Source organism: Thalassophryne amazonica, chromosome 2, assembly GCF_902500255.1.
Source record: "Thalassophryne amazonica chromosome 2, fThaAma1.1, whole genome shotgun sequence".
Taxonomy (NCBI): Eukaryota; Metazoa; Chordata; class Actinopteri; order Batrachoidiformes; family Batrachoididae; genus Thalassophryne; species Thalassophryne amazonica.
In genome coordinates, this window is record NC_047104.1 from 124313936 (window position 1) to 124337588 (window position 23653).

Sequence of the window (23653 nt, forward strand, 5' to 3'; positions counted from 1 at the left end):
CATACAGATAAATTGGCCTTGTCATTCCAATACTTTTGGAGTAGACTTTATAAAACGATGTTTCGCTGTAATGCTGATGTTTCATCATCAGCCATAGTAACTTTCACAATAAATATAGATTAGCTTTTTCCTGTTGTAGGTGTGTAGTTCACTAATGGGTAGAAAATCATGTTTACTTCCCAGAGTGCCTTGTTAGTGCTGTAAAGTGTGAATTTGGTCATATGGAGGACACTGTGTGTGTTCACAAAGCTGATTAGAAACAGGTGTAAATTGACTTTTCTACTGCTGTGGATTTCATCACCGTGGTTGACCTCAATAATTCCTCCTACTGCAAAATGAAATTACTGCACACACAAATACCTGTACAAAATCTTATTTGGACTTGGTAATAAGTGAGACAACAGAAGTGATAGACTTTTTAGCGAGGTGCTGTCAAATGATTATTGACCATAGCATTTGGGTATTCTTACTTTGTTCAACCTTCATGTAGCTTTGGGCTACACTACTACACCTTTTGCTGGTTTGGACAAGCTGAAATAAGAAAATAATTGAATTCAGTTCTGAAATGAGTTGGACGTGCAAGTAAACACAGATGGTGACATCATTGTGTGGCATTAGGTTGTAACCTGTCCTTTATTGCTGCAGAGCATAGGAAAGCATATTTAAAAGAAAAAGACACTTCATTTTGCCTCAGTATGTATAGACACATGTCCATAGGTATTTGATGGTAACAGTCTTTGTTATTTTGCTCCTGTACATCATAGAGATGAACTTAAATGCTTACAGTGCATCTGGAACGTTTTCACAGCGCTTCACATTTTCCACATTTTATGTTACAGCCTTATTGCAAAATGGAGTAAAATAATTTTTCCCCCTCAAAATTGTGTTCGCAGCATCCCATAATGACAATATGAAAAAAAGGTTGTTGTTTTTTTGCAGTTTTATTAAAAATAAAAAGTAAGACATCGCATAGTATTCACATTCTTTGCTCAGTACTTTGTTGATGCATCCTTGGCTGCAGTTACAGTCTCAAGTCTTATTGAATATGATGCCACAACCTTGGTGCACCTTTCTTTGGGCAGTTTTGCACATTCTTCTTTGTAGCACCTCTCAAGCTCCATCAGGTCATTTTCAGATCTCTCCAGACATGGCAGGTGGGGAGTTGGACTGGAGCGGTACACCTGTCAAGCGGTAATGCAGGTGTCCGGCAAGTTCAGGGAGGACAGAAACCTCCTGTGGAGCAGAACAAGAGCTCGCTTGATCTTGATTTTCGGTATAAATTCAAATCATGAAAGCGGGGGCTCACGATGTTTGTGACTCTTGAGTTTTAAGCAGGGGGTGTTAGAACAGTTACCACAGGGATAACTAGCTTGTGGTGGCCAAGAGTTCATAGCAACATCACTCTTTGATCCTTCGATGTCAACTTTTAATGTCATCATGAAGCAGAATTCAACAAGCGTCGCATTGTTCACCCACTATAGGGAACGTGATCTTGACACTGGCACAAATTTGATCTCCGCACTGCCATGCAGTTGGTCATCCCAATGCATCCCACTTTGTCACGCTTGACGCTACGCTATATAAAATAATAATTTTGTAGCTGATGACACATTTGCTCAGATCATCTACAGCTACAGGTTATCTCGTGCGCGTCGTGTGGTGGGGAACGCATTTGGAATCTTTTCTCAAAGGTAATTATTTATAATATTTATGTAGTAATGGATTGGTAAAAATACAAAATAAAGAAAAAAAAATTAAAATTTTTAATAAATTTGTGAAAATCTCAAAAGCCAAAAGAAAAAACCTTTATTCACATAGTCATTTTAGGGTACTGTGTTGTCGAATTTTGAGAATAAATAATTAAATTTAGTAAATTTTTAAACAAGTCTGTATCATGAAATGTGGAAAAAGTGAAGAGCTGTGAATAATTTCCATATATATATATATATATATATATATATATATATATATATATGCTGCGGCCTTCACCCACTTTACCTCAATTCGGATGACGGACTGCTTCAAGTTTAGTGCACATAAACAATGTCAAATGTTTGTGTTGTCTTTCATTCTGATGTGTGCCATTATTACGGTAAACAAGTAATAATTGTGGATTAATTGCTGTATCTCGTCTGAGGTAATTGGAGTGTAAACGTAATTTCGTTGTTGTTGCACTCGTGTAATGACAATGAGAATAAATCTCACCTCACATGGTGTCCTGTTGTTTAAATTAGTTTTTAATGTAGCAGTGTCTGTTTTACAGAGTGATCTTAGGCCTATTGGGAAGAAATTTTTACCACCTGAAATCAATAGTGGACGAATTGAGGAGGTGAGTGGGATTTGTTTTATTTTTATGGTTACTGTAATAAGAAACACATGCAATTAATAGCACATTGACATTACTGTTTTGAAGTTTATTGTTCTCTTGCTCAAGTAATTCTAAGATGAAAGGTAATTCTTGTGAGTACCACTAGATGGCACTGAGACACTGTTTTTCCTCTGTGAGATTAGAGGCGAGCAGTAGCAAAAGAGTTTCAGGATAAATACGTATAATTTTATGAGCTTAACTCCCTGCTCCCCTGTTCAGAATTAGACCTGCTGTTATATTCTACAGGTCATATGCACTGTTTTAAATTTCTATTAAGTTGTCTTGCGTATCTGATGGGTTTTCAGCATGCATTTTGTGTATTGATAGTGCTCACATTGCTTTTACAATTGTACTGTACATCTGCACTGGGAAATGAAAACCATACTTTAAGAGCTTTGTTAAACATGTGGAAACTTAGTCTCTTGAAACTGAAGGTAAGACATGAAGGAATAAATACACCTGTACCGAGAGCCTTGTTTGCTATGACAAACAGCTTGCCAGAGCCAAGTACACATTAAGTTTTCTGTTTTGTTTTTGTTTTTTTTTTTTTCTTTTTTTTGTGTGTTGTAGCTCTACACCTGCTTGGTACTGCTTTGCATTTTTTTTTTTTTTTTTTTAAACAATAATTCTTCTGTTGTTTCTTGCATGCTATCAGTTGGAGGGTCCATGTGTTCTCCAAGTGCAGAAAGTGAGAAACATCTCAGCCCCGAAAGATCATGAGGAGTCCCAGGGTGCGCCAAGAATGCTGCGTCTGCAAATGACAGATGGGCATACTAACTGTGTGGGACTGGAGTTTAAACCGCTCTCCAAGATCAGGTAGTAAGAAAAAAAAAAGCATTGTTTTTTTAATTTAAATCAGGTGACAAGTGTGGTTATCTTGGAGGTGAAATGCTGTGTGTGTATAGTTGCCTTTGTTTGAGTATATTTATCTTTGTTTGACATAATTTGCATTTCAGAAAGTGGGTTTATTGAAATCTCAGAGATGGAGTTGAGTGAAACTTTGCGTTTTCAGTTTAAAAACCAAGTTCATCTAAACTCAGTCTGTCACCTTGGTCACATATACCATGAAGCTACCTGCCTGCGAGTAGATTTCCGTGAGTTGCCCAGCCCCTTTAGCTGAAGGCTGCAGAATGAAAGAGGAGTCAGATGGCGCATGTCCAGTTTTAGAAGAGCTGCTGGATACGCAAGTACAAAAATGCCACAGAAATCTCCGGGGTTGGGGGGCTGGGATTGATCAGACTCTGTTTAGACGTTTTGTCAGTCTCAAATGTTTATCTATTCAAATGCTTCCATTTTTCCAAACAGTTGATCATTTGTCTGAAACTTACTGCAAGCTGTCATACAGTGGGGCCAAACTGTATTTAGTCCCTGATTGTGCAAGTTCTCCTACTTAGGAAGATGAGAGAGGTCTATAATTTTCATCATAGGTACACTTCAATTATGAGAGACAAAATGAGAAAAACAAAAATCCAGGAAATCACATTGTAGGATTTTTAAAGAATTTATTTGTAAATTATGGTGGAAAATAAGTATTTGGTCACCCACAAACAAGCAAGATTTCTGGCTCTCACAGACCTGTAACTTCTTTAAGAAGCTCTTCTGTCCTCCACCTGTTACCTGTATTAATGGCGCCTGTTTGAACTCGTTATCTGGATAAAAGACACCTATCCACAGCCTCAAACAGTCAGATTCCAAACTCAACCATGGCCAAGACCAAAGAGCTGTCGTTGGACATCAAGAAGAAAATTGTAGACCTGCACCAGGCTGGGAAGAGTGAATCTACAATCGTCAAGCAGGTTGGTGTGAATAAATCAACTGTGGGAGCAATTGTAAGAAAATAGAAGACATACAAGACCATTGATAATCTCCCTTGATCTGGGGCTCCACGCAAGATGTCATCCCGTGGGGTCAAAATGATCATGAGAACAGTGAACAAAAATCCCAGAACTATACAGAGGGACCTGTTGAATGACCTGTAGAAAGCTGGGACCAAAGTAACAAAGCCTACATACTACGCAGAAAGGAACTCAAATCCTGCAGTGTCAGGCGTGTCCCCCTGCTTAATCCAGTACATGTCCAGGCCCGTCTGAAGTTTGCCAGAGAGCATATGGATGATCCAGAAGAGGATTGGGAGAATATCATGTGGTCAGATGAACACAAAATAGAATTTTTTTTAGTAGAAATTCAACTAGTCATGTTTGGAGGAAGAAGAATGCTGAGTTGCATCCCAAGAACACCATATCTACTGTGAAGCATGGGGGTGGAAACATCATGCTTTGGGGCTGTTTTTCTGCAAAGGGGACAGGGCGACTGATCTGTGTTAAGGGAAGAATGAACAGGGCCATGTATCATGAGATTTTAAGCTAAAACCTCCTTCCATCAGTGAGAGCATTAAAGATGCAACGTGGCTGGGTCTTCCAGCATGACAATGATCCCAAACACACCACTCGGGCAACAAAGGAGTGGCTCTGTAAAAAGCATTTCAAGGTCCTGGAGTGGCCTAGCCAGTCTCCAGACGTCAACCCCATAGAAAATTTGTTGAGAGAGTTGAAAGTCCATGCTGCTCGGCGACAGCCCCAAAACATCACTGCTCTAGTGGAGATCTGCATGGAGGAATGGGCCAAAATACCAGCTACATTTTGTGCAAACCTGGTGAAGACTTACAGGAAACGTTTGACCTCTGTCTTTGCCAACAAAGATTATGTTACAAAGTACTGAGTTGAACTTTTGTTATTGACCAAATACTTATTTTCCACCATAATTTACAAATAAATTATTTAAAAATCCTACAATTTGATTTCCTGGATTTTTTTTCTCATTTTGTCTCTCATAATTGAAGTGTACCTATGATGAAAATTACCTACCTCTCTCATCTTTCTAAGTTGGAGAACTTGCAAAATCAGGGGCTGACTAAATATTTTTTGGCCCCACTGTAACACATCAACATGACTTTGGTAGGGCTGGGTGGTAGGTATGGCATAACATTTGTAGTATAGGATAAGATCAAGCATGAAAGGTAACAGTGTTAGTTCACTTAAAGGAGTAGGTGTTATAATCCCTGATAGATCAGCACTGCCCGGGTATTAGTCTCTTCCCACAAACAGCATTAGTTCTAACGGGAAAATTCTGTACTGTTTTTTGTTTTCGGCTGCAATCACCGAAATAGTTGCGAAAAGTGCAGTTTTGTTTGGTTTCCAGTGGAGAAGGCAAGACGAGGCAAATGGGAGAGGTTGTGTCGGTAAGTGTTAGCCTACACAGCTAACCAAAGTAGCGGCATTCTCTCACCTGCACAACCGCCTTGATATGTTTGAGCTGGTCATAAGCAAACCGCAACACATGTCCACTTTCTAACACATGTCCACTTTCCACCGCATTGTCACTTTCTCTTTGCTTTTTCACTTTGTTTGTGTGTCATTTGCCAAAAAATTCAGAGAAAGTGCTGTATTTCTGTCCTCAGAAATAGAGAAATTGTCATATGTGTCATATTTTGCCCCTTTATCTCCCGCCCTTAAATAAGACTGCACTGCCCAATTAATTTTATTTGTACAGTGCCAAATCACAACAGTGCTGCCTCAAGGTGCTTCACATGAGTAAGGTATAACCTTAACAATGAAGTTGAACCTGCGTGTGTCCATATTCCACATTTGATTTTGCGCTGTTCTATGGATTCACACCTTATCCAACTGCCTTTCTGGGCTTGGGATACTGCCCTGGGACATCTGGCAGCTTCCTCCTGGTGGTGCACTTCCTCCACTACCAGTTGACGGCATTACATTGGTGTGGCCTTCAGCCATATGAGTGTTGTTCCGAAGCCCAATCCCCCTCTTTCATGTTGTATTCGGCTCGCGATGTCTCAGTGTTTGAGGGCAGCCTTTGCCTGTGTAACCACTGAGGCAGAGTACCACTTCAGCCCTGTTTTCAGGGTTAACCCATTGTCTCTCTCACAGGAATAAGTGTCATTCCCGTCTTGCTTTGGTGCATTTGAACTCCTCCATAAGGCTTGATGGTGGCAAGGAAAGCACTCCATAACTGTAGAGCCATATGCTACTAAGCCACCTTGTTAGGCCCAGCCAATTCCTCAGCTGTGCACTCACCAGTCTTTCCAACTGCTTGACATGGGATAAAGTGACCTCGTAGATGGTAATTGACCATATGAGGAGGGGGCATCAAGCCAAATTGGAAACACCACACTTTCAGGATCCTTTGGAGAGCAGTGCTGTTGATTTGTAGCTTAGCCGCCGTTAGTTTCCCTCTGGCAGATCCCGAGCAGCTGGGAAAGCAGGCCGACTGGGTGACTGTGAGGAGGAAGCGTAGCCCTAAACAGAAGCCCCGTGTACACCGCCAACCCGTTCACATTTCTAACCGTTTTTCCCCACTCGACGACTCACCCGCCGAGGATCAAACTCTGGTTATTGGCAACTCTGTTTTGAGAAATGTGAAGTTAGCGACACCAGCAACCATAGTCAATTGTCTTCCGGGGGCCAGAGCAGGCGACATTGAAGGAAATTTACGCCAATCGGAGGTCACTAAAATTAACATTGAATCGGTGTGTAACTTTGCAAAAACAATGTCGGACTCTGTAGTTTTCTCTGGGCCCTTCCCCAATCGGACCGGGAGTGACATGTTTAGCCGCATGTTCTCCTTGAATTGCTGGCTGTCTGAGTGGTGTCCAAAAAATGAGGTGGGCTTCATAGATAATTGGCAAAGCTTTTGGGGAAAACCTGGTCTTGTTAGGAGAGACGGCATCCATCCCACTTTGGATGGAGCAGCTCTCATTTCTAGAAATCTGGCCAATTTTCTTAAATCCTCCAAACCGTGACTATCTAGGGTTGGGACCAGGAAGCAGAGTTGTAGTCTTACACACCTCTCTGCAGCTTCTCTCCCCCTGCCATCCCCTCATTACCCCATCCCCGTAGAGACGGTGCCTGCTCCCAGACCACCAATAACCAGCAAAAATCTATTTAAGCATAAAAATTCAAAAAGAAAAAATAATATAGCACCTTCAACTGCACCACAGACTAAAACAGTTAAATGTGGTCTATTAAACATTAGGTCTCTCTCTTCTAAGTCCCTGTTAGTAAATGATATAATAATTGATCAACATATTGATTTATTCTGCCTTACAGAAACCTGGTTACAGCAGGATGAATATGTTAGTTTAAATGAGTCAACACCCCCGAGTCACACTAACTGCCAGAATGCTCGTAGCACGGGCCGAGGCGGAGGATTAGCAGCAATCTTCTATTCCAGCTTATTAATTAATCAAAAACTCAGACAGAGCTTTAATTCATTTGAAAGCTTGACTCTTAGTCTTGTCCATCCAAATTGGAAGTCCCAAAAACCAGTTTTATTTGTTATTATCTATTGTCCACCTGGTCGTTACTGTGAGTTTGAATGACAGCCTCAACACTGCATTTAATCTATTATTAGACTCAATTGGCTTTGCTCAAAATGTAAATGAGTCCACCCACCACTTTAATCATATCTTAGATCTTGTTCTGACTTATGGTATGGAAATTGAAGACTTAACAGTATTCCCTGAAAACTCCCTTCTGTCTGATCATTTCTTAATAACATTTACATTTACTCTGATGGACTACCCAGCAGTGGGGAATAAGTTTCATTACACTAGAAGTCTTTCAGAAAGCGCTGTAACTAGGTTTAAGGATATGATTCCTTCTTTATGTTCTCTAATGCCGTATACCAACACAGTGCAGAGTAGCTACCTAAACTCTGTAAGTGAGATAGAGTATCTCGTCAGTAGTTTTACATCCTCATTGAAGACAACTTTGGATGCTGTAGCTCCTCTGAAAAAGAGAGCTTTAAATCAGAAGTGCCTGACTCCGTGGTATAACTCACATACTCGCAGCTTAAAGCAGATAACCCGTAAGTTGGAGAGGAAATGGCGTCTCACTAATTTAGAAGATCTTCACTTAGCCTGGAAAAAGAGTCTGTTGCTCTATAAAAAAGCCCTCCGTAAAGCTAGGACATCTTACTACTCATCACTAATTGAAGAAAATAAGAACAACCCCAGGTTTCTTTTCAGCACTGTAGCCAGGCTGACAAAGAGACAGAGCTCTATTGAGCCGAGTATTCCTTTAACTTTAACTAGTAATGACTTCATGACTTTCTTTGCTAATAAAATTTTAACTATTAGAGAAAAAATTACTCATAACCATCCCAAAGACGTATCGTTATCTTTGGCTGCTTTCAGTGATGCCGGTATTTGGTTAGACTCTTTCTCTCAGATTGTTCTGTCTGAGTTATTTTCATTAGTTACTTCATCCAAACCATCAACATGTCTATTAGACCCCATTCCTACCAGGCTGCTCAAGGAAGCCCTACCATTATTTAATGCTTTGATCTTAAATATGATCAATCTGTCTTTATTAGTTGGCTATGTACCACAGGCTTTTAAGGTGGCAGTAATTAAACCATTACTTAAAAAGCCATCACTTGACCCAGCTATCTTAGCTAATTATAGACCAATCTCCAACCTTCCTTTTCTCTTAAAAATTCTTGAAAGGGTAGTTGTAAAACAGCTAACTGATCATCTGCAGAGGAATGGTCTATTTGAAGAGTTTCAGTCAGGTTTTAGAATTCGTCATAGTACAGAAACAGCATTAGTGAAGGTTACAAATGATCTTCTTATGGCCTCAGACAGTGGACTCATCTCTGTGCTTGTTCTGTTAGACCTCAGTGCTGCTTTTGATACTGTTGACCATACAATTTTATTACAGAGATTAGAGCATGCCATAGGTATTAAAGGCACTGCGCTGCGGTGGTTTGAATCATATTTATCTAATAGATTACAATTTGTTCATGTAAATGGGGAATCTTCTTCACAGACTAAGGTTAATTATGGAGTTCCACAAGGTTCTGTGCTAGGACCAATTTTATTCACTTTATACATGCTTCCCTTAGGCAGTATTATTAGACGGCATTGCTTAAATTTTCATTGTTACGCAGATGATACCCAGCTTTATCTATCCATGAAGCCAGAGGACACACACCAATTAGCTAAACTGCAGGATTGTCTTACAGACATAAAGACATGGATGACCTCTAATTTCCTGCTTTTAAACTCAGATAAAACTGAAGTTATTGTACTTGGCCCCACAAATCTTAGAAACATGGTGTCTAACCAGATCCTTACTCTGGATGGCACTACCCTGACCTCTAGTAATACTGTGAGAAATCTTGGAGTCATTTTTGATCAGGATATGTCATTCAAAGCGCATATTAAACAAATATGTAGGACTGCTTTTTTGCATTTACGCAATATCTCTAAAATTAGAAAGGTCTTGTCTCAGAGTGATGCTGAAAAACTAATTCATGCATTTATTTCCTCTAGGCTGGACTATTGTAATTCATTATTATCAGGTTGTCCTAAAAGTTCCCTAAAAAGCCTTCAGTTAATTCAAAATGCTGCAGCTAGAGTACTAACGGGGACTAGAAGGAGAGAGCATATCTCACCCATATTGGCCTCTCTTCATTGGCTTCCTGTTAATTCTAGAATAGAATTTAAAATTCTTCTTCTTACTTATAAGGTTTTGAATAATCAGGTCCCATCTTATCTTAGGGACCTCATAGTACCGTATCACCCCAATAGAGCGCTTCGCCCCTCCACAGCATGTCTTTTTCCTGGTTCTCTCCCTCAGCCCCAGCAGAAGACTGCCCCTCCCTCAGCCTGGTTCTGCTGGAGGTTTCTTCCTGTTAAAAGAGAGTTTTTCCTTCCCACTGTCGCCAAGTGCTTGCTCACAGGGGGTCGTTTTGACCCTTGGGGTTTTTATGTAATTATTGTATGGCCTTGCCTTACAATATAAGGCGCCTTGGAGCAACTGTTTATGATTTGGCGCTATATAAATAAAATTGATTGATTGATTGATTTTCCTGAGGCCATTGATCATGTTTTGCCTGAGTTATTCCAACTGTTCAGAGTCCTTGAGGTTTGCAGTGTACCACAGTCCAAGGCTTTTGTTGGGCTTTCCCAGGTCTGTTAGTATCGGTTCGTTGTTTATGAATAATCGGTCATTGGTGAGCTGGTCTTTGACGATGGAGATCCTGTGGGATTAGCTGGGTTTAACAAAGTGGTAAAACACATTTAAGTAGAAATTTAGGACTAAATGATACTGAAATTGGAACTAGCGCAAACTTTTTGGAGTTTTTATTGATGCTAAATTAAGCTGGAAAACTCATTAATTATGTTAAATCGAAAATGTGTGTGTGTGTGTGTATACGAGGGCTGTCAATAAAGTATAGGTCCTTTTTATTTTTTTCAAAAAACTATATGGATTTCATTCATATGTTTTTACGTCAGACATGCTTGAACCCACGTGTGCATGCGTGAGTTTTTCCACGCCTGTTGGTGACGTCATTTGCCTGTGAGCACTCCTTGTGGGAGGAGTCGTCCAGCCCCTCGTCGGAATTCCTTTGTCTGAGAAGTTGCTGAGAGACTGGCGCTTTGTTTGATCAAAATTTTTTCTAAACCTGTGAGACACATCGAAGTGGACACGGTTCGAAAAATTAAGCTGGTTTTCGGTGAAAATTTTAATGGCTGGTGAGAGATTTTGAGGTGATACTGTCGCTTTAAGGACTTCCCACGGAGCGAGACGTCGTGCAGCGCTCTCAGGCGCCGTCATCCTCCACATTTCAGGCTCTATTGATCCAGGACGTCGTGAGAGAACAGAGAAGTTTCAGAAGAAGTCGGTTTCAGCATTTTATCCGGATATTCCACTGTTAAAGGAGATTTTTTTTAATGAAAGATGTGCGGGCGGATTGCAGCGTCGGCTCGCAGCCGCCGCGACGCTCCGCCACAGGAATAACTCCTCTGTTGGAATCCTTAAGGACAAGTTGGAACATGTCCAGCTGTTAAACAATTTCTCATATACTCACTCCACTGAAAGCCATCAAAAGCCGCCTGGATTTTACAAATGGTTATCAACAGGGAGGTGTTTTTCCTGTGCCGCCGCACCGCGCTGACTGCGTCCCGACGCGCGGACCCGTCCGCACGTCTTTCATTAAAAAAATCTCCTTTAACAGTGGAATATCCGGATAAAATGCTGAAACCGACTTCTTCTGAAACTTCTCTGTTCTCTCACGACGTCCTGGATCAATAGAGCCTGAAATGTGGAGGTTTTCAGCTTGAAACAGGCTGACGACGGCGCCTGAGAGCGCTGCATGACGTGTCGCACCGTGGGAAGTCCTTAAAGCGACAGTATCACCTCAAAATCTCTCATCAGCCATTAAAATTTTCACCGAAAAACAGCTTAATTTTTCGAACCGTGTCCACTTCAATGTGTCTCACAGGTTTAGAAAAAACTTTGATCAAACAAAGTGCCATTCTCTCAGCAACTTTTCAGACAAAGGAATTCTGACGAGGGGCTGGACGACTCCTCCCACAAGGAGTGCTCACAGGCGATTGACGTCACCGACAGGCGTGGAAAAACTCACGCATGCGCACGAGGGTTCAAGCATGTCTGACGTAAAAACATATGAATGAAATCCATATAGTTTTTGAAAAAAATAAAAAGGACCTATACTTTATTGACAGACCTCGTATAGTAGATGGTAAAAAAGGTGGGTGTTTCTGAGCTTTTGCTTCTATCTACACCCTTTTGGCTGCACAAAACTGGGAAATTATTTACAAGTTTTTTGTTTTACGAGATTTTTTTTGTTCAGTGTGTGTGTGCCGAATAAATTCATTCATTCATTAATCTCCATTAGGGATGGGTATTGATAAGATTTTATCTATCAATGCCATTATTGATTCTGCTTATCGATCCGATTCCTTATTGATTCCCTTATCGATATCTCGTGAATTTTGTACTAAAAGTAGGCTTTACAGGTTTTCTATGTATTTCATTGAGTCTTAAAGTAAATAAATATGAAATTGGTCACTGTATCCTTGATCTCTGGACATAAATAAAAATAAACAAAACGGTGTTTCGCTTTGAAGTTATTAATTCCGACTGGACTCTATCGTTCTAACGTGACTCGGCAGAGAGCCGCGCAGCGTTTGGAGCTGTGTGAACAGAACGGAGGACGATTCTCGTTTCTTTCTCGCAACAAGACAGGGGTCCCAGTTAGTAACTTTAATCTGCACAAAAGTGACTCATGATTGACATATTCAGGGATGAAAGTGGTGAAAAACAAAAAAAGCTGAAACCCAAAATTACCCCCCAACACCACCTGCACGAAAATGTTTCAATTCTAGAAGCTCTGAAATGCAATCTGGGACTATTCCAGACAATAAACTGCAGTGAGTGCAGCATCCATTTAGGTGAGGGAAAAAAAAAAACAACTTTCCTTATTCAAATTTATTCCAGTAGTATTCTGCTCTTACAAGGATGCCCCAGTTTTCTAGCTTGGCAGATAGTTCTGGAGGAAGTCACTGGAAGAAATTAACACATTGAAAATATGGTTTTACCGAAACAAACTGTCATTAAACTTAAATAAGACAGGGATGAAATGGAAGTGTAAGAGTCACTAGGTGTTCACAGGAAACACTTATTTATTTCTGTATGTATGTATTTATTTATTTATGTATGTCCATTGTTAGTCGGTTTTATATTTTCTGTTGTGTTTCTATTCAGGTTCTTTTTGTCTCTTTCTCTAAAATTGTATATAATAAGCATATATTGTATATAATAATCATTAGATTATTAATATATAAAGAAAAATAAATTTAAAAAATATTACAATTTGAAAACAAATGCACCCGAACGTGATGACAGCTGCAACTGCTTAATGCTAACTTTTAACATTGAAAATGCCATAGACATGCTAATGCGTCAGCATCACTCCCGTTTTTAAGTTATAAAATACATCTATCAACTGTTTCAGAAGACCATAACAGGTCAGTTTAACATAAAAAAGGTAAATAATACTCACAGACGTATGCTCTTTAGGGTTTTAGCGAGGGAAAATTAAGCGAAAGAAAGAAAGAAACGAAGCAATAGATTGAAGCACTGCTTCAATCTCCGAACCACTGCTTTGATTGGTTCAAGGTTCAAAGCAAAGCCGCGCTGCAGAAAAGTTGATTACGGACCCACTGCAGGGTCTGTAATTAGTGTAGAGAAATGATCATTTTGACAAACACCCCCCAAAATAACGGCCACTCTGAAGGACCGATAATAGAATCGTTAAGAAAAAAGCTTATTGATGTCGGTGGATCGAATAATTTCTTAACGATACCCGAAAGGAACCGGTTCTCGATACCCATCCCAAATCTCCATTTGTGTCCACCCTATGTTTTCCTGTAGTTTACCCAGCAGGTGCTTGGAACATGCCTTTGTTGTTGTTTTGGTGCCCTTGCCCTGAGTAAGTAGTGGTCATTGTGGCCCCCCTCATTAATCTCACCATGGCAATTCTTTTTGCCCTGATGGATTTTAAGACCCTTCTCTGCTGTTATGTGGTAGTGTATCACAGTGTATTCATTTTTCATAAAATTTCAATACAAATGCGTCTGAAGGTGTTTAGGACCAGCATGGGAATTGCATATCAGCTGTGCCTGTACTGTTAACTACATTATTGCACCATATTTGACATAGTACAGTGGTCTTTTCAGAACATTTATTGTGTAAAAATGCAACACATAGAAAAAATGCAAAACCTTTTCTCAAGTAACTTCAGTATTTGAAAAATGTGAAACCCATCATTTTGGCTTTTTATGCCCCGCGCGGAGCTTGCACCGTGAGGCGGGGCATATAGCACCCGGGTTGTCCGTCCGTCCGTTCGCCTCTACTGGTGGTTGGCTCTCACTGCGGTATTGTATCACTTCCTGTTCCGGAGCACAGCAGTGTTTTGCTGTATCTGTTAGCTGTTTAATCTGCGCAGTTAGATTGATCTAGTTACCTAGATAACGATTTGTTTCACAGTGTAATCTTCACGTGCCTTAACTAAAGCACTCCCTCTGCTGAATCACCTCTAAATTATTTACACATTATTCACTTTGTGTGTCTTTAGGAATCCGCTAGCTTAGCGCAGCTACTAGCTCTTAGCCAGTTTAGCATGGCGGCTTCTCCTGTCTCTCCTGCACTTTTCTGTGCTGGGTGTGAAATGTTTAGTTCTTCCTCGGCCTCCTTTAGCAGTAATGGTACTTGTAATAAGTGTAGCTTATTCGTAGCTTTGGAGGCCAGGCTGGGAGAATTGGAGACTCAGCTCCGCACCGTGGAAAATTCTACAGCTAGCCAGGCCCCTGTAGTCGGTGCGGACCACGGTAACTTAGCCGCCGTTAGTTTCCCTCTGGCAGATCCCGAGCAGCCGGGAAAGCAGGCCGACTGGGTGACTGTGAGGATGAAGCGTAGTTCTAAACAGAAGCCCCGTGTACACCACCAACCCGTTCACATTCCTAACCGTTTTTCCCCACTCGACGACACACCCGCTGAGGATCAAACTCTGGTTATTGGCGACTCTGTTTTGAGAAATGTGACGTTAGCGACACCAGCAACCATAGTCAATTGTCTTCCGGGGGCCAGAGCAGGCGACATTGAAGGAAATTTGAAACTGCTGGCTAAGGCTAAGCGTAAATTTGGTAAGATTGTAATTCACGTCGGCAGTAATGACACCCGGTTACGCCAATCGGAGGTCACTAAAATTAAAAATGAATCGTGTGTAACTTTGCAAAAACAATGTCGGACTCTGTAGTTTTCTCTGGGCCCCTCCCCAATCGGACCGGGAGTGACATGTTTAGCCGCATGTTCTCCTTGAATTGCTAGCTGTCTGAGTGGTGTCCAAAAAATGAGGTGGGCTTCATAGATAATTGGCAAAGCTTCTGGGGAAAACCTGGTCTTGTTAGGAGAGATGGCATCCATCCCACTTTGGATGGAGCAGCTCTCATTTCTAGAAATCTGGCCAATTTTCTTAAATCCTCCAAACCGTGACTATCCAGGGTTGGGACCAGGAAGCAGAGTTGTAGTCTTACACACCACTCTGCAGCTTCTCTCCCCCTGCCATCCTCTCATTACCCCATCCCCGTAGAGACGGTGCCTGCTCCCAGACCACCAATAACCAGCAAAAATCTATTTAAGCATAAAAATTCAAAAAGAAAAAATAATATAGCACCTTCAACTGCACCACAGACTAAAACAGTTAAATGTGGTCTATTAAAAATTAGGTCTCTCTCTTCAAAGTCCCTGTTAGTAAATGATATAATAATTGATCAACATATTGATTTATTCTGCCTTACAGAAACCTGGTTACAGCAGGATGAATATGTTAGTTTAAATGAGTTAACACCCCCGAGTCACACTAACTGCCAGAATTCCTACCAGGCTGCTCAAGGAAGCCCTACCATTATTTAATGCTTCGATCTTAAATATGATCAATCTTTATTAGTTGGCTATGTACCACAGGCTTTTAAGGTGGCAGTAATTAAACCATTACTTAAAAAGCCATCACTTGACCCAGCTATCTTAGCTAATTATAGGCCAATCTCCAACCTTCCTTTTCTCTCATAAATTCTTGAAAGGGTAGTTGTAAAACAGCTAACTGATCATCTGCAGAGGAATGGTCTATTTAAAGAGTTTCAGTCAGGTTTTAGAATTCATCATAGTACAGAAACAGCATTAGTAAAGGTTACAAATGATCTTCTTATGGCCTCAGACAGTGGACTCATCTCTGTGCCTGTTCTGTTAGACCTCAGTGCTGCTTTTGATACTGTTGACCATAAAATTTTATTACAGAGATTAGAGCATGCCATAGGTATTAAAGGCACTGCGCTGCAGTGGTTTGAATCATATTTATCTAATAGATTACAATTTGTTCATGTAAATGGGGAGTCTTCTTCACAGACTAAGGTTAATTATGGAGTTCCACAAGGTTCTGTGCTAGGACCGATTTTATTCACTTTATACATGCTCCCCTTAGGCAGTATTATTAGAAAGCATTGCTTAAATTTTCATTGTTACGCAGATGATACCCAGCTTTATCTATCCATGAAGCCAGAGGACACACACCAATTAGCTAAACTGCAGGATTGTCTTACAGACATAAAGACATGGATGATCTCTAATTTCCTGCTTTTAAACTCAGATAAAACTGAAGTTATTGTACTTGGCCCCACAAATCTTAGAAACATGGTGTCTAACCAGATCCTTACTCTGGATGGCATTACCCTGACCTCTAGTAATACTGTGAGAAATCTTGGAGTCATTTTTGATCAGGATATTCATTCAAAGCGCATATTAAATATGTAGGACTGCTTTTTTGCATTTACGCAATATCTCTAAAATTAGAAAGGTCTTGTCTCAGAGTGATGCTGAAAAACTAATTCATGCATTTATTTCCTCTAGGCTGGACTATTGTAATTCATTATTATCAGGTTGTCCTAAAAGTTCCCTGAAAAGCCTTCAGTTAATTCAAAATGCTGCAGCTAGAGTACTAACGGGGACTAGAAGGAGAGAGCATATCTCACCCATATTGGCCTCTCTTCATTGGCTTCCTGTTAATTCTAGAACAGAATTTATTTACTTATAAGGTTTTGAATAATCAGGTCCCATCTTATCTTAGGGACCTCATAGTACCATATCACCCCAATAGAGCGCTTCGCTCTCAGACTGCAGGGTTACTTGTAGTTCCTAGGGTTTGTAAGAGTAGAATGGGAGGCAGAGCCTTCAGCTTTCAGGCTCCTCTCCTGTGGAACCAGCTCCCAGTTCAGATCAGGGAGACAGACACCCTCTCTACTTTTAAGATTAGGCTTAAAACTTTCCTTTTTGCTAAAGCTTATAGTTAGGGCTGGATCAGGTGACCCTGAACCATCCCTTAGTTATGCTGCTATAGACTTAGACTGCTGGGGGGTTCCCATGATGCACTGAGTGTTTCTTTCTCTTTTTGCTCTGTATGCACCACTCTATGTAATTGCAGTCCATTTAAGGGTCCACATACTTTTTTTGCTACTGTATATTAATTCTGTAGATGCTTTCATTACCTCCGCCAACAAAGTTCAGCGGAGGTTATGTCATTGTCCCTGTTTGTTTGTATGTCTGTTTGTGAACAGACCTGGAACCCACAATACATACCACTGACATTTGATAAGATCTAATTTAGCTTATGAAAAACCACTTCTAACGGGACTTTGACCTTCAAAAAATTTTTCCGAGGTAAAATTTTGTGGAATTGGAAACTAGTGTTGGCTGGGGTTTGCGCTGTATGAGCGCAAAGTTCTAGTTTTGTTTTTATTTCGCATGACATTTGGTGACAGTCTGCCTTCAAGATTTGGTCAATTTTAGCTTTGTTTTAATTTTGCATAAATGATGGCAACTCATAAAACCTCACAGTACAGATTTTAAATCATTGTATGCAGTTTGGCTATTCTGTAGGCCAGGGGTGTCCAAACGTTTTTTAGTGAGGGCCAAATACAGAAAAATAAACAAAGGGCCGGGCCACACACTAGGTGACATATTGACACATGAATACTGTGTGTATTTCTAACTCACCTATAACGTGAAGAACATTGCACTCAGTGGGAGCAGTGATGCTGTCCTTTGGATTGAAGGATGGCTGACATGTCAGGAGAAAGTTTGGTGGTTGAGACACGAAGGACTTCACAGAGATGGCTATCAGTCATTCTGGTTCTCAGTCTGCTTTTGTTCTGATTTAACAGAGAAAATGTTTGTTCACATATGTATGTTGAGCCGAACAGGCTCATCATTCTTTTTGCGTGGCGTCTCATCAGAGGAAACTTGGCATTATCCAAACTCTGATAGAATTCAGGGAGGGAGAGAAGCTGATGTTGACTCTTCAGAGAATCATCACATTGCATTTCAATCAGTTCTAACTGCAGACTCTCTTCCACTTCTTCTGCTTCCACCAGGAAGGGGGTCGAGAACAGCTTGATTTGTTTTTCAATGACAGAAAAATCTTGGAAACGCTGGTTGAATTCTGTCATGAGAGATGCAATCACATACACATATTTCTCCTTTTTAGCAGAAAGGTCGGCCTTTGGAAAAGCAGACTTGATTTCAGACAGTGCAGGGAAGTGTGCAGCATTAAAGCCTCGTAGTTGTGTCGCAAACAGGCGGCGCTTTACGCAGAAGGCTTTCATGTGCGCATACAGGTGTGGCACCAGCTGTTCTCTGCCTTGTTTGTAGGTTCTTGTTCAGTGAATTCAGATGATGTGTAAGATCAACTAAAAATGCCAGGTCTGCCAGCCACAGAGGGTCACTTAGTTCATGAAGAGGTTGGCCCTTCTCTTTTAAAAACTGGTCGATTTCTGATCTCAGCGAATAAAACCGGTTCAGCACAGAGCCGGCTGAGCCAGCGCACATCAGAGTGGTAGAGTACATCCCCGTATTCAGCATCCACATCAGATAGGAAAGCCTGAAATTCTCTGTGGTACAGTCCTCTAGCTCGAATTATGTTGACAGTTTTTACAACAGTGTTCATCACATCACCCAGCTGGACAGTCTTGGCACACAGTGCTTCTTGGTGGATTATACAGTGCATCCTAACAGCCTCACCTCCGCTCTCTTTTACCTTGGCGCACACTAACGATGCCATTCCTTTGCGCTCACCCGCCATGGCCGGAGCTCCATCAGTTGTTACTCCACAGAGCTTGTCCCATTTAAGCCCCATCTTTTCAACTGCCTCTGACACAGCTTCAAAAATATCTTTTCCTGTCGTTGTGCCTTTTAGGCTCATCATATCAAGCAGCTCCTCCGTACAGCAAAAATGATCATCTACTCCCCGCAAAATAATTAACAGTTGCGCGGTGTCTGTGGCATCTGTGCTCTCATCGCATGCTATCGAGTAAAAATCAAAAGCACAAGCTTTATCTCTCAGCTGAAGTTTCAAGTTAGCGGACAAGTCCTCGATTCTCCGCACCACTGTATTTCTGGATAAGCTCACATTGTTGAAATCCGGCACTTTTTCTGGGCACATTATTTCTGTGACTTTGATGAGGCACTGCTTTATGAAATCACCGTCTGAAAACGGTTTGCCGTGCTGGGCAATAAGTTTAGCGACTTCATAACTTGCTGTTGTGGCGTTTTCCTGTATTTTGTTAGCACGAAAAAAAAACTGCTGTTGAGCTTGCAGGCTAGCTGCCATTTGCTTGACTTTCTGTGTTCGTTCGGCACCGGTGTACGATGTGTAGCTCTGATGTTTGGTCTCATAGTGCCGACGGACATTATACTCTTTCATCACAGCAACATCTTCGTTACAAATCAAACAGACACACTTTCCGTTGATTTCTTTGAAAAAATACTCGTTTTCCCACCGTGTTTGAAATCTTCTACATTCACTTAATATTTTGCATTTCTTCGGTGCTGCCATTTCTTCTTCTTCGGTGCTGTAAAAGTTTTCTTCGCTTAATTTCGTTTCTGTGGCTGGCTAGATGGAGCCAGCCGCTGTCTCCATCTAGTGTTGAAACTGAGAAGTGCAACAAAGTTGACCTCAAGCTTCTTGTGCGGGCCATATTTAATTATATTTTCAGAATTTGCTGCGGGCCAATAAAAACTGAACTGCGGCCCGCGGGCCGTAGTTTGGACACCCCTGCTGTAGGCCATCTCATTTGTGAGATTTTACATCAATTCATATAAAAGGTTAACTTTTGTTATAAATTGGTGGTGGTGTTTGTATAAACTCAAATATGTAACAGGGGCAGTGCTTCAGCAACAAATACCTGACCAAGATACTTTCGCTTTTAAGTTCATATTTTTGAACAAAAGCACAAATTAACCAATTCCATTTATGTTTCCAAAATTTCTGGAATAATCTGGTAGCCTGCTTCAACTGGTTTACCCGCTGTTTCCCTTTGTTTGACTCACACACAGACTAAGGGGTTGGCCCCGCCTCCTGTACTGAAGGGGAAGAAAAACCCCACCTTCCTGCACAGATCGGGAAACTAGAGTGATACACAGTCTGTGGAAATGAGCTGAATCATCTATGACTTATTGAAACAAATATGCGTGTATATAATCATAATGTGCAGAGTTGTACTATGTATTCTGCATGCAGTTCTGTGCACCGGACACACTTTCCCAGATTAACTGAAGCATTGAATACACACCAACACCACCCAGTACAATTTATGTATTTTTTTTTTTTTAAGTATATAAGCAGTATTAAGCACATGCATGTATCGATGTTGTGATGCTTGTCCAGGTCTAGTGATACGTATTGTGTTGGGGTTTGAGAAAGGATATAGAGCCCTAGTTCTAAAACTGTACAAATTCAGCTGCTTCTGTGCATGTGAACTCTTTAGCACCTGCACAAAAAATGTGCTTGAAGACAATTTTGATGAACTGGGCTTGTTTGTTTATTTATTTATTTTTTTTGGAGGGTCATATTTCTAACTAATTTGTGTCTGAGATTGCACATAATGCACACTAATGTGTTCATGTGACAATTACGGAATATAACCAGAAATGTTTATCTGTACTGAAAAGCACCACAGGGTAATTTCAGAGAATGAGATATGTTCTGTTAGTTCTAGGCAAAGCACATGAAAAATACTCGGTGTTTAAATGTGTCTCAAATGCCTTGCTTTACTGGATGTATTGGCATGAAAGTGTGGGACAGAATGTCGGGGACAGAATGAATCACTAATCTGGTTTTTATTCATTTATTTTTGGTCTTGACTGATATGGGAAATTTTGGTGTAGCACTAAAGTTATGTTGTTTGAACAGCAGATTGATGCTGCAGTGAATAAGCATCACACAAAATTCAAAAATCCTAAAATGCCAATGTTATTTCTGGCCGTTCCAATTCAGCAGATTCCTGGTTTATAAAATGCAGATATCCAAGATTCAGCATCTAGTTTCTTCACCTCTGTGAACACTCACCCCGCCACATGCCTCAGTTTTCCCTTTATCTGCAATTTCCACACAGTGGCAGCTGATCTAACATTTCTCAAGCTTAATTACATCTCCATCTCTGCAGCCGTGGCCTTGGTGACTGCTGCCATGGTGACTAGCCAGTCTGTACAGGTGGAGTGCCCAGAATGTGCCTTGACTTCCTGTTGGAAAGAGTGGGGAGAACAGAACAAATCCCTTCTTTATGAGCAGCACATACAGGCTCACTACCCACAGCAGTGCTTAGTGGTTCTTATGAAAGTGTCTCCTTTAGTACGCATGATCCGCGCGCGAGTGGCAAAGAAGGATGAGATGGATTACAGACAGGATGATGTTCTTCTCAGTGTGTGACAGAGTACAATTACAGTAAGCACAAGTAACAACTTTGATCACAGAGTGAATATTGTTTGTGGGATTGTGTGCTTGTCATTGAACGAGAGAGAGAGAGACGCACTTCTGCATTGGCCATTCTCATGAGAAAGCCCTATCCATCCCAACAGTCTGCAGTGAAATCCCTAATTGTTGCTTTGGCATCTGGCATCAGTAACTGAAAATCCTTCTAAGTCCCTGTGCTTTCCTAATGAGAGAAGCAGAGTCCTTATGAGATAGAGGGGCTTTTAATTTACCATGAGGATGGGTGAGCAGCTGGGATTATTAATAGTCTCTCCGAGCCTTGCCACCCTTGGCAGTGCTCCGTGTCATTTATAAAGTGGTGTGTAAGGCGATAGGGTATGGGGCTCTTTACATGTAGTTATGATGCATTAAACATTCAAAGGTATTTCCCATTTAGCTCATTGTTTTAGAAACCTTGACGGCAGTTTTTTTCCTATTTGACTTTGCATTATTAATATTAAATTTATTTATTTTTTGTTTTCAGTCTGAACACTCCCCCTGGAACAAAGGTGAAACTACTTGGTACAGTCCAAATTAAAAATGGTCTTCTTCTGCTCGATGATTCCAAAATCTCTGTCCTTGGAGGAGAAGTTGATCACATGGTGGAGAAATGGGAATTACAGAGGGTAAGGCTTTATTTTTGTCATTCTTGTGTGCCCACCCTACATTACAAGCATCATACAGATCCTGCACCGAATGCAGCCTGTAAATTTGAAATTTGTAATTTGATATGGATGGACATTTATGGACCATCCACCAGGTACCACTGTTTAACATGTCATTTTTATATTGCACCAACATTGTATAAAGTAATAATACTTAATGGATAGTCAGTACTAATTTTGTCGGCGAGAGGAGCTCCAAGTTACATATGCGATGAAGCTCAGTTTTGTGTAAAACAAACAAAAGCTGGAATTTACTGCTTTGATCTTTTGCTGTGTGTGTGTGTGTGTGTGTGTGTGTGTGTGTGTGTGTGTGTGTGTGTGTGTGTGTGTGTGTGTGTGTGTGTGTGTGCACGCGCACTAAGAGGCGCATTTGTGGGGCTTTTCTGAGAAACCAATTGGAGTCTCCAAGGTAAAAAAAAAAAGTTGGGTGCCACTGATCTACATTGTTGTCCTACACAAGCAGTGGACCGTTACCAACACAAGAGAACTTGGAATAAAAAACAAAAGAAGAAAATAGTGCATATGTTTTTTTCAGTTTGGCTTTCGGTGAGGTTCAGTGCACCATGAGATTTTCAGTACTATTGTTTTGTGTTTTTGTCTACACATTTTTAATAATAATTTTGCAGAGTCTGGCGAAACACAGCAGGAATAACATTGGAGCAGAAGGTGGACCACCTCCGTTTGTGCCATTTGGTCAGGTAAGGATGATGACAAAAGAACATGAAATTTTTTTCTTAAGAAAAAAACAAACCAAAAAAAAAGTTGAGCATGACTTTAAACAGATTGCAGATTGATCTCAACATGCAGTTAAAAATAATATACAAATAATGAATGTTTATGAGTTCAGTGGTACAGATATTTCATGAGGTGAAAGATGGAATGTTCCATTCAACTTTGCTTTGCCTTGTTGAATGGAACATTCCATCTTTCACCTCATTAAATATTCGTTCCATTGAAAGAATAAAAAATCATTCATTATTTGTTTTATATAATGGATAAAATAGATCCTTGCCATTTGATATTTTATTAATTTATAAACAACAGAAAAGAGACTTACATTTTGGTGTTCCACTGGTGCTTAACAGTCCAACACGAACTTTAAACTGGAGTCCAAAATTGTTCTCATCAACTTCAAAACAGTTAGATGTAATTCGTGATGCCGTCCACTGACTTTGTAGTTCCCAAAAAAAAAAACTGTGTAGTTCCTCAGTCTTGTGAAAAATCACGTCAGAAATTTGTCTCATCCTAACAGCTTATCATGCCTCCAGACGGCTTACAGCGTAGTGGATTTGTGTTTTTTTTATTTTTTTGTGTGTGTTCGAAGAATTAGCAGCGTCAGTTAGCTACTTCAAATCGTCATCCGCCAGCAAAACAAACTCCGCTATGTTTATCTAAACACTACCCCCGGTAGTGTGAGCATGCACGGTGGTCG

General features: G+C 40.7%; 1 protein-coding gene across 3 annotated transcripts in view; it reads left to right on the forward strand.

Annotated features, from left to right (window-relative positions):
- The window catches only part of tdrd3 (tudor domain containing 3), a 55624-nt gene that overhangs the window by 9934 nt on the left and 22037 nt on the right, over positions 1-23653 (forward strand). For all 3 annotated transcript variants that reach the window (XM_034192946.1, XM_034192963.1, XM_034192956.1), the window contains 4 exons: positions 2264-2329; positions 3024-3184; positions 22041-22182; positions 22848-22919. In XM_034192946.1, the coding sequence (XP_034048837.1) occupies positions 2264-2329; positions 3024-3184; positions 22041-22182; positions 22848-22919 (441 nt within the window). The remainder of the gene's footprint in view (positions 1-2263; positions 2330-3023; positions 3185-22040; positions 22183-22847; positions 22920-23653) is intronic.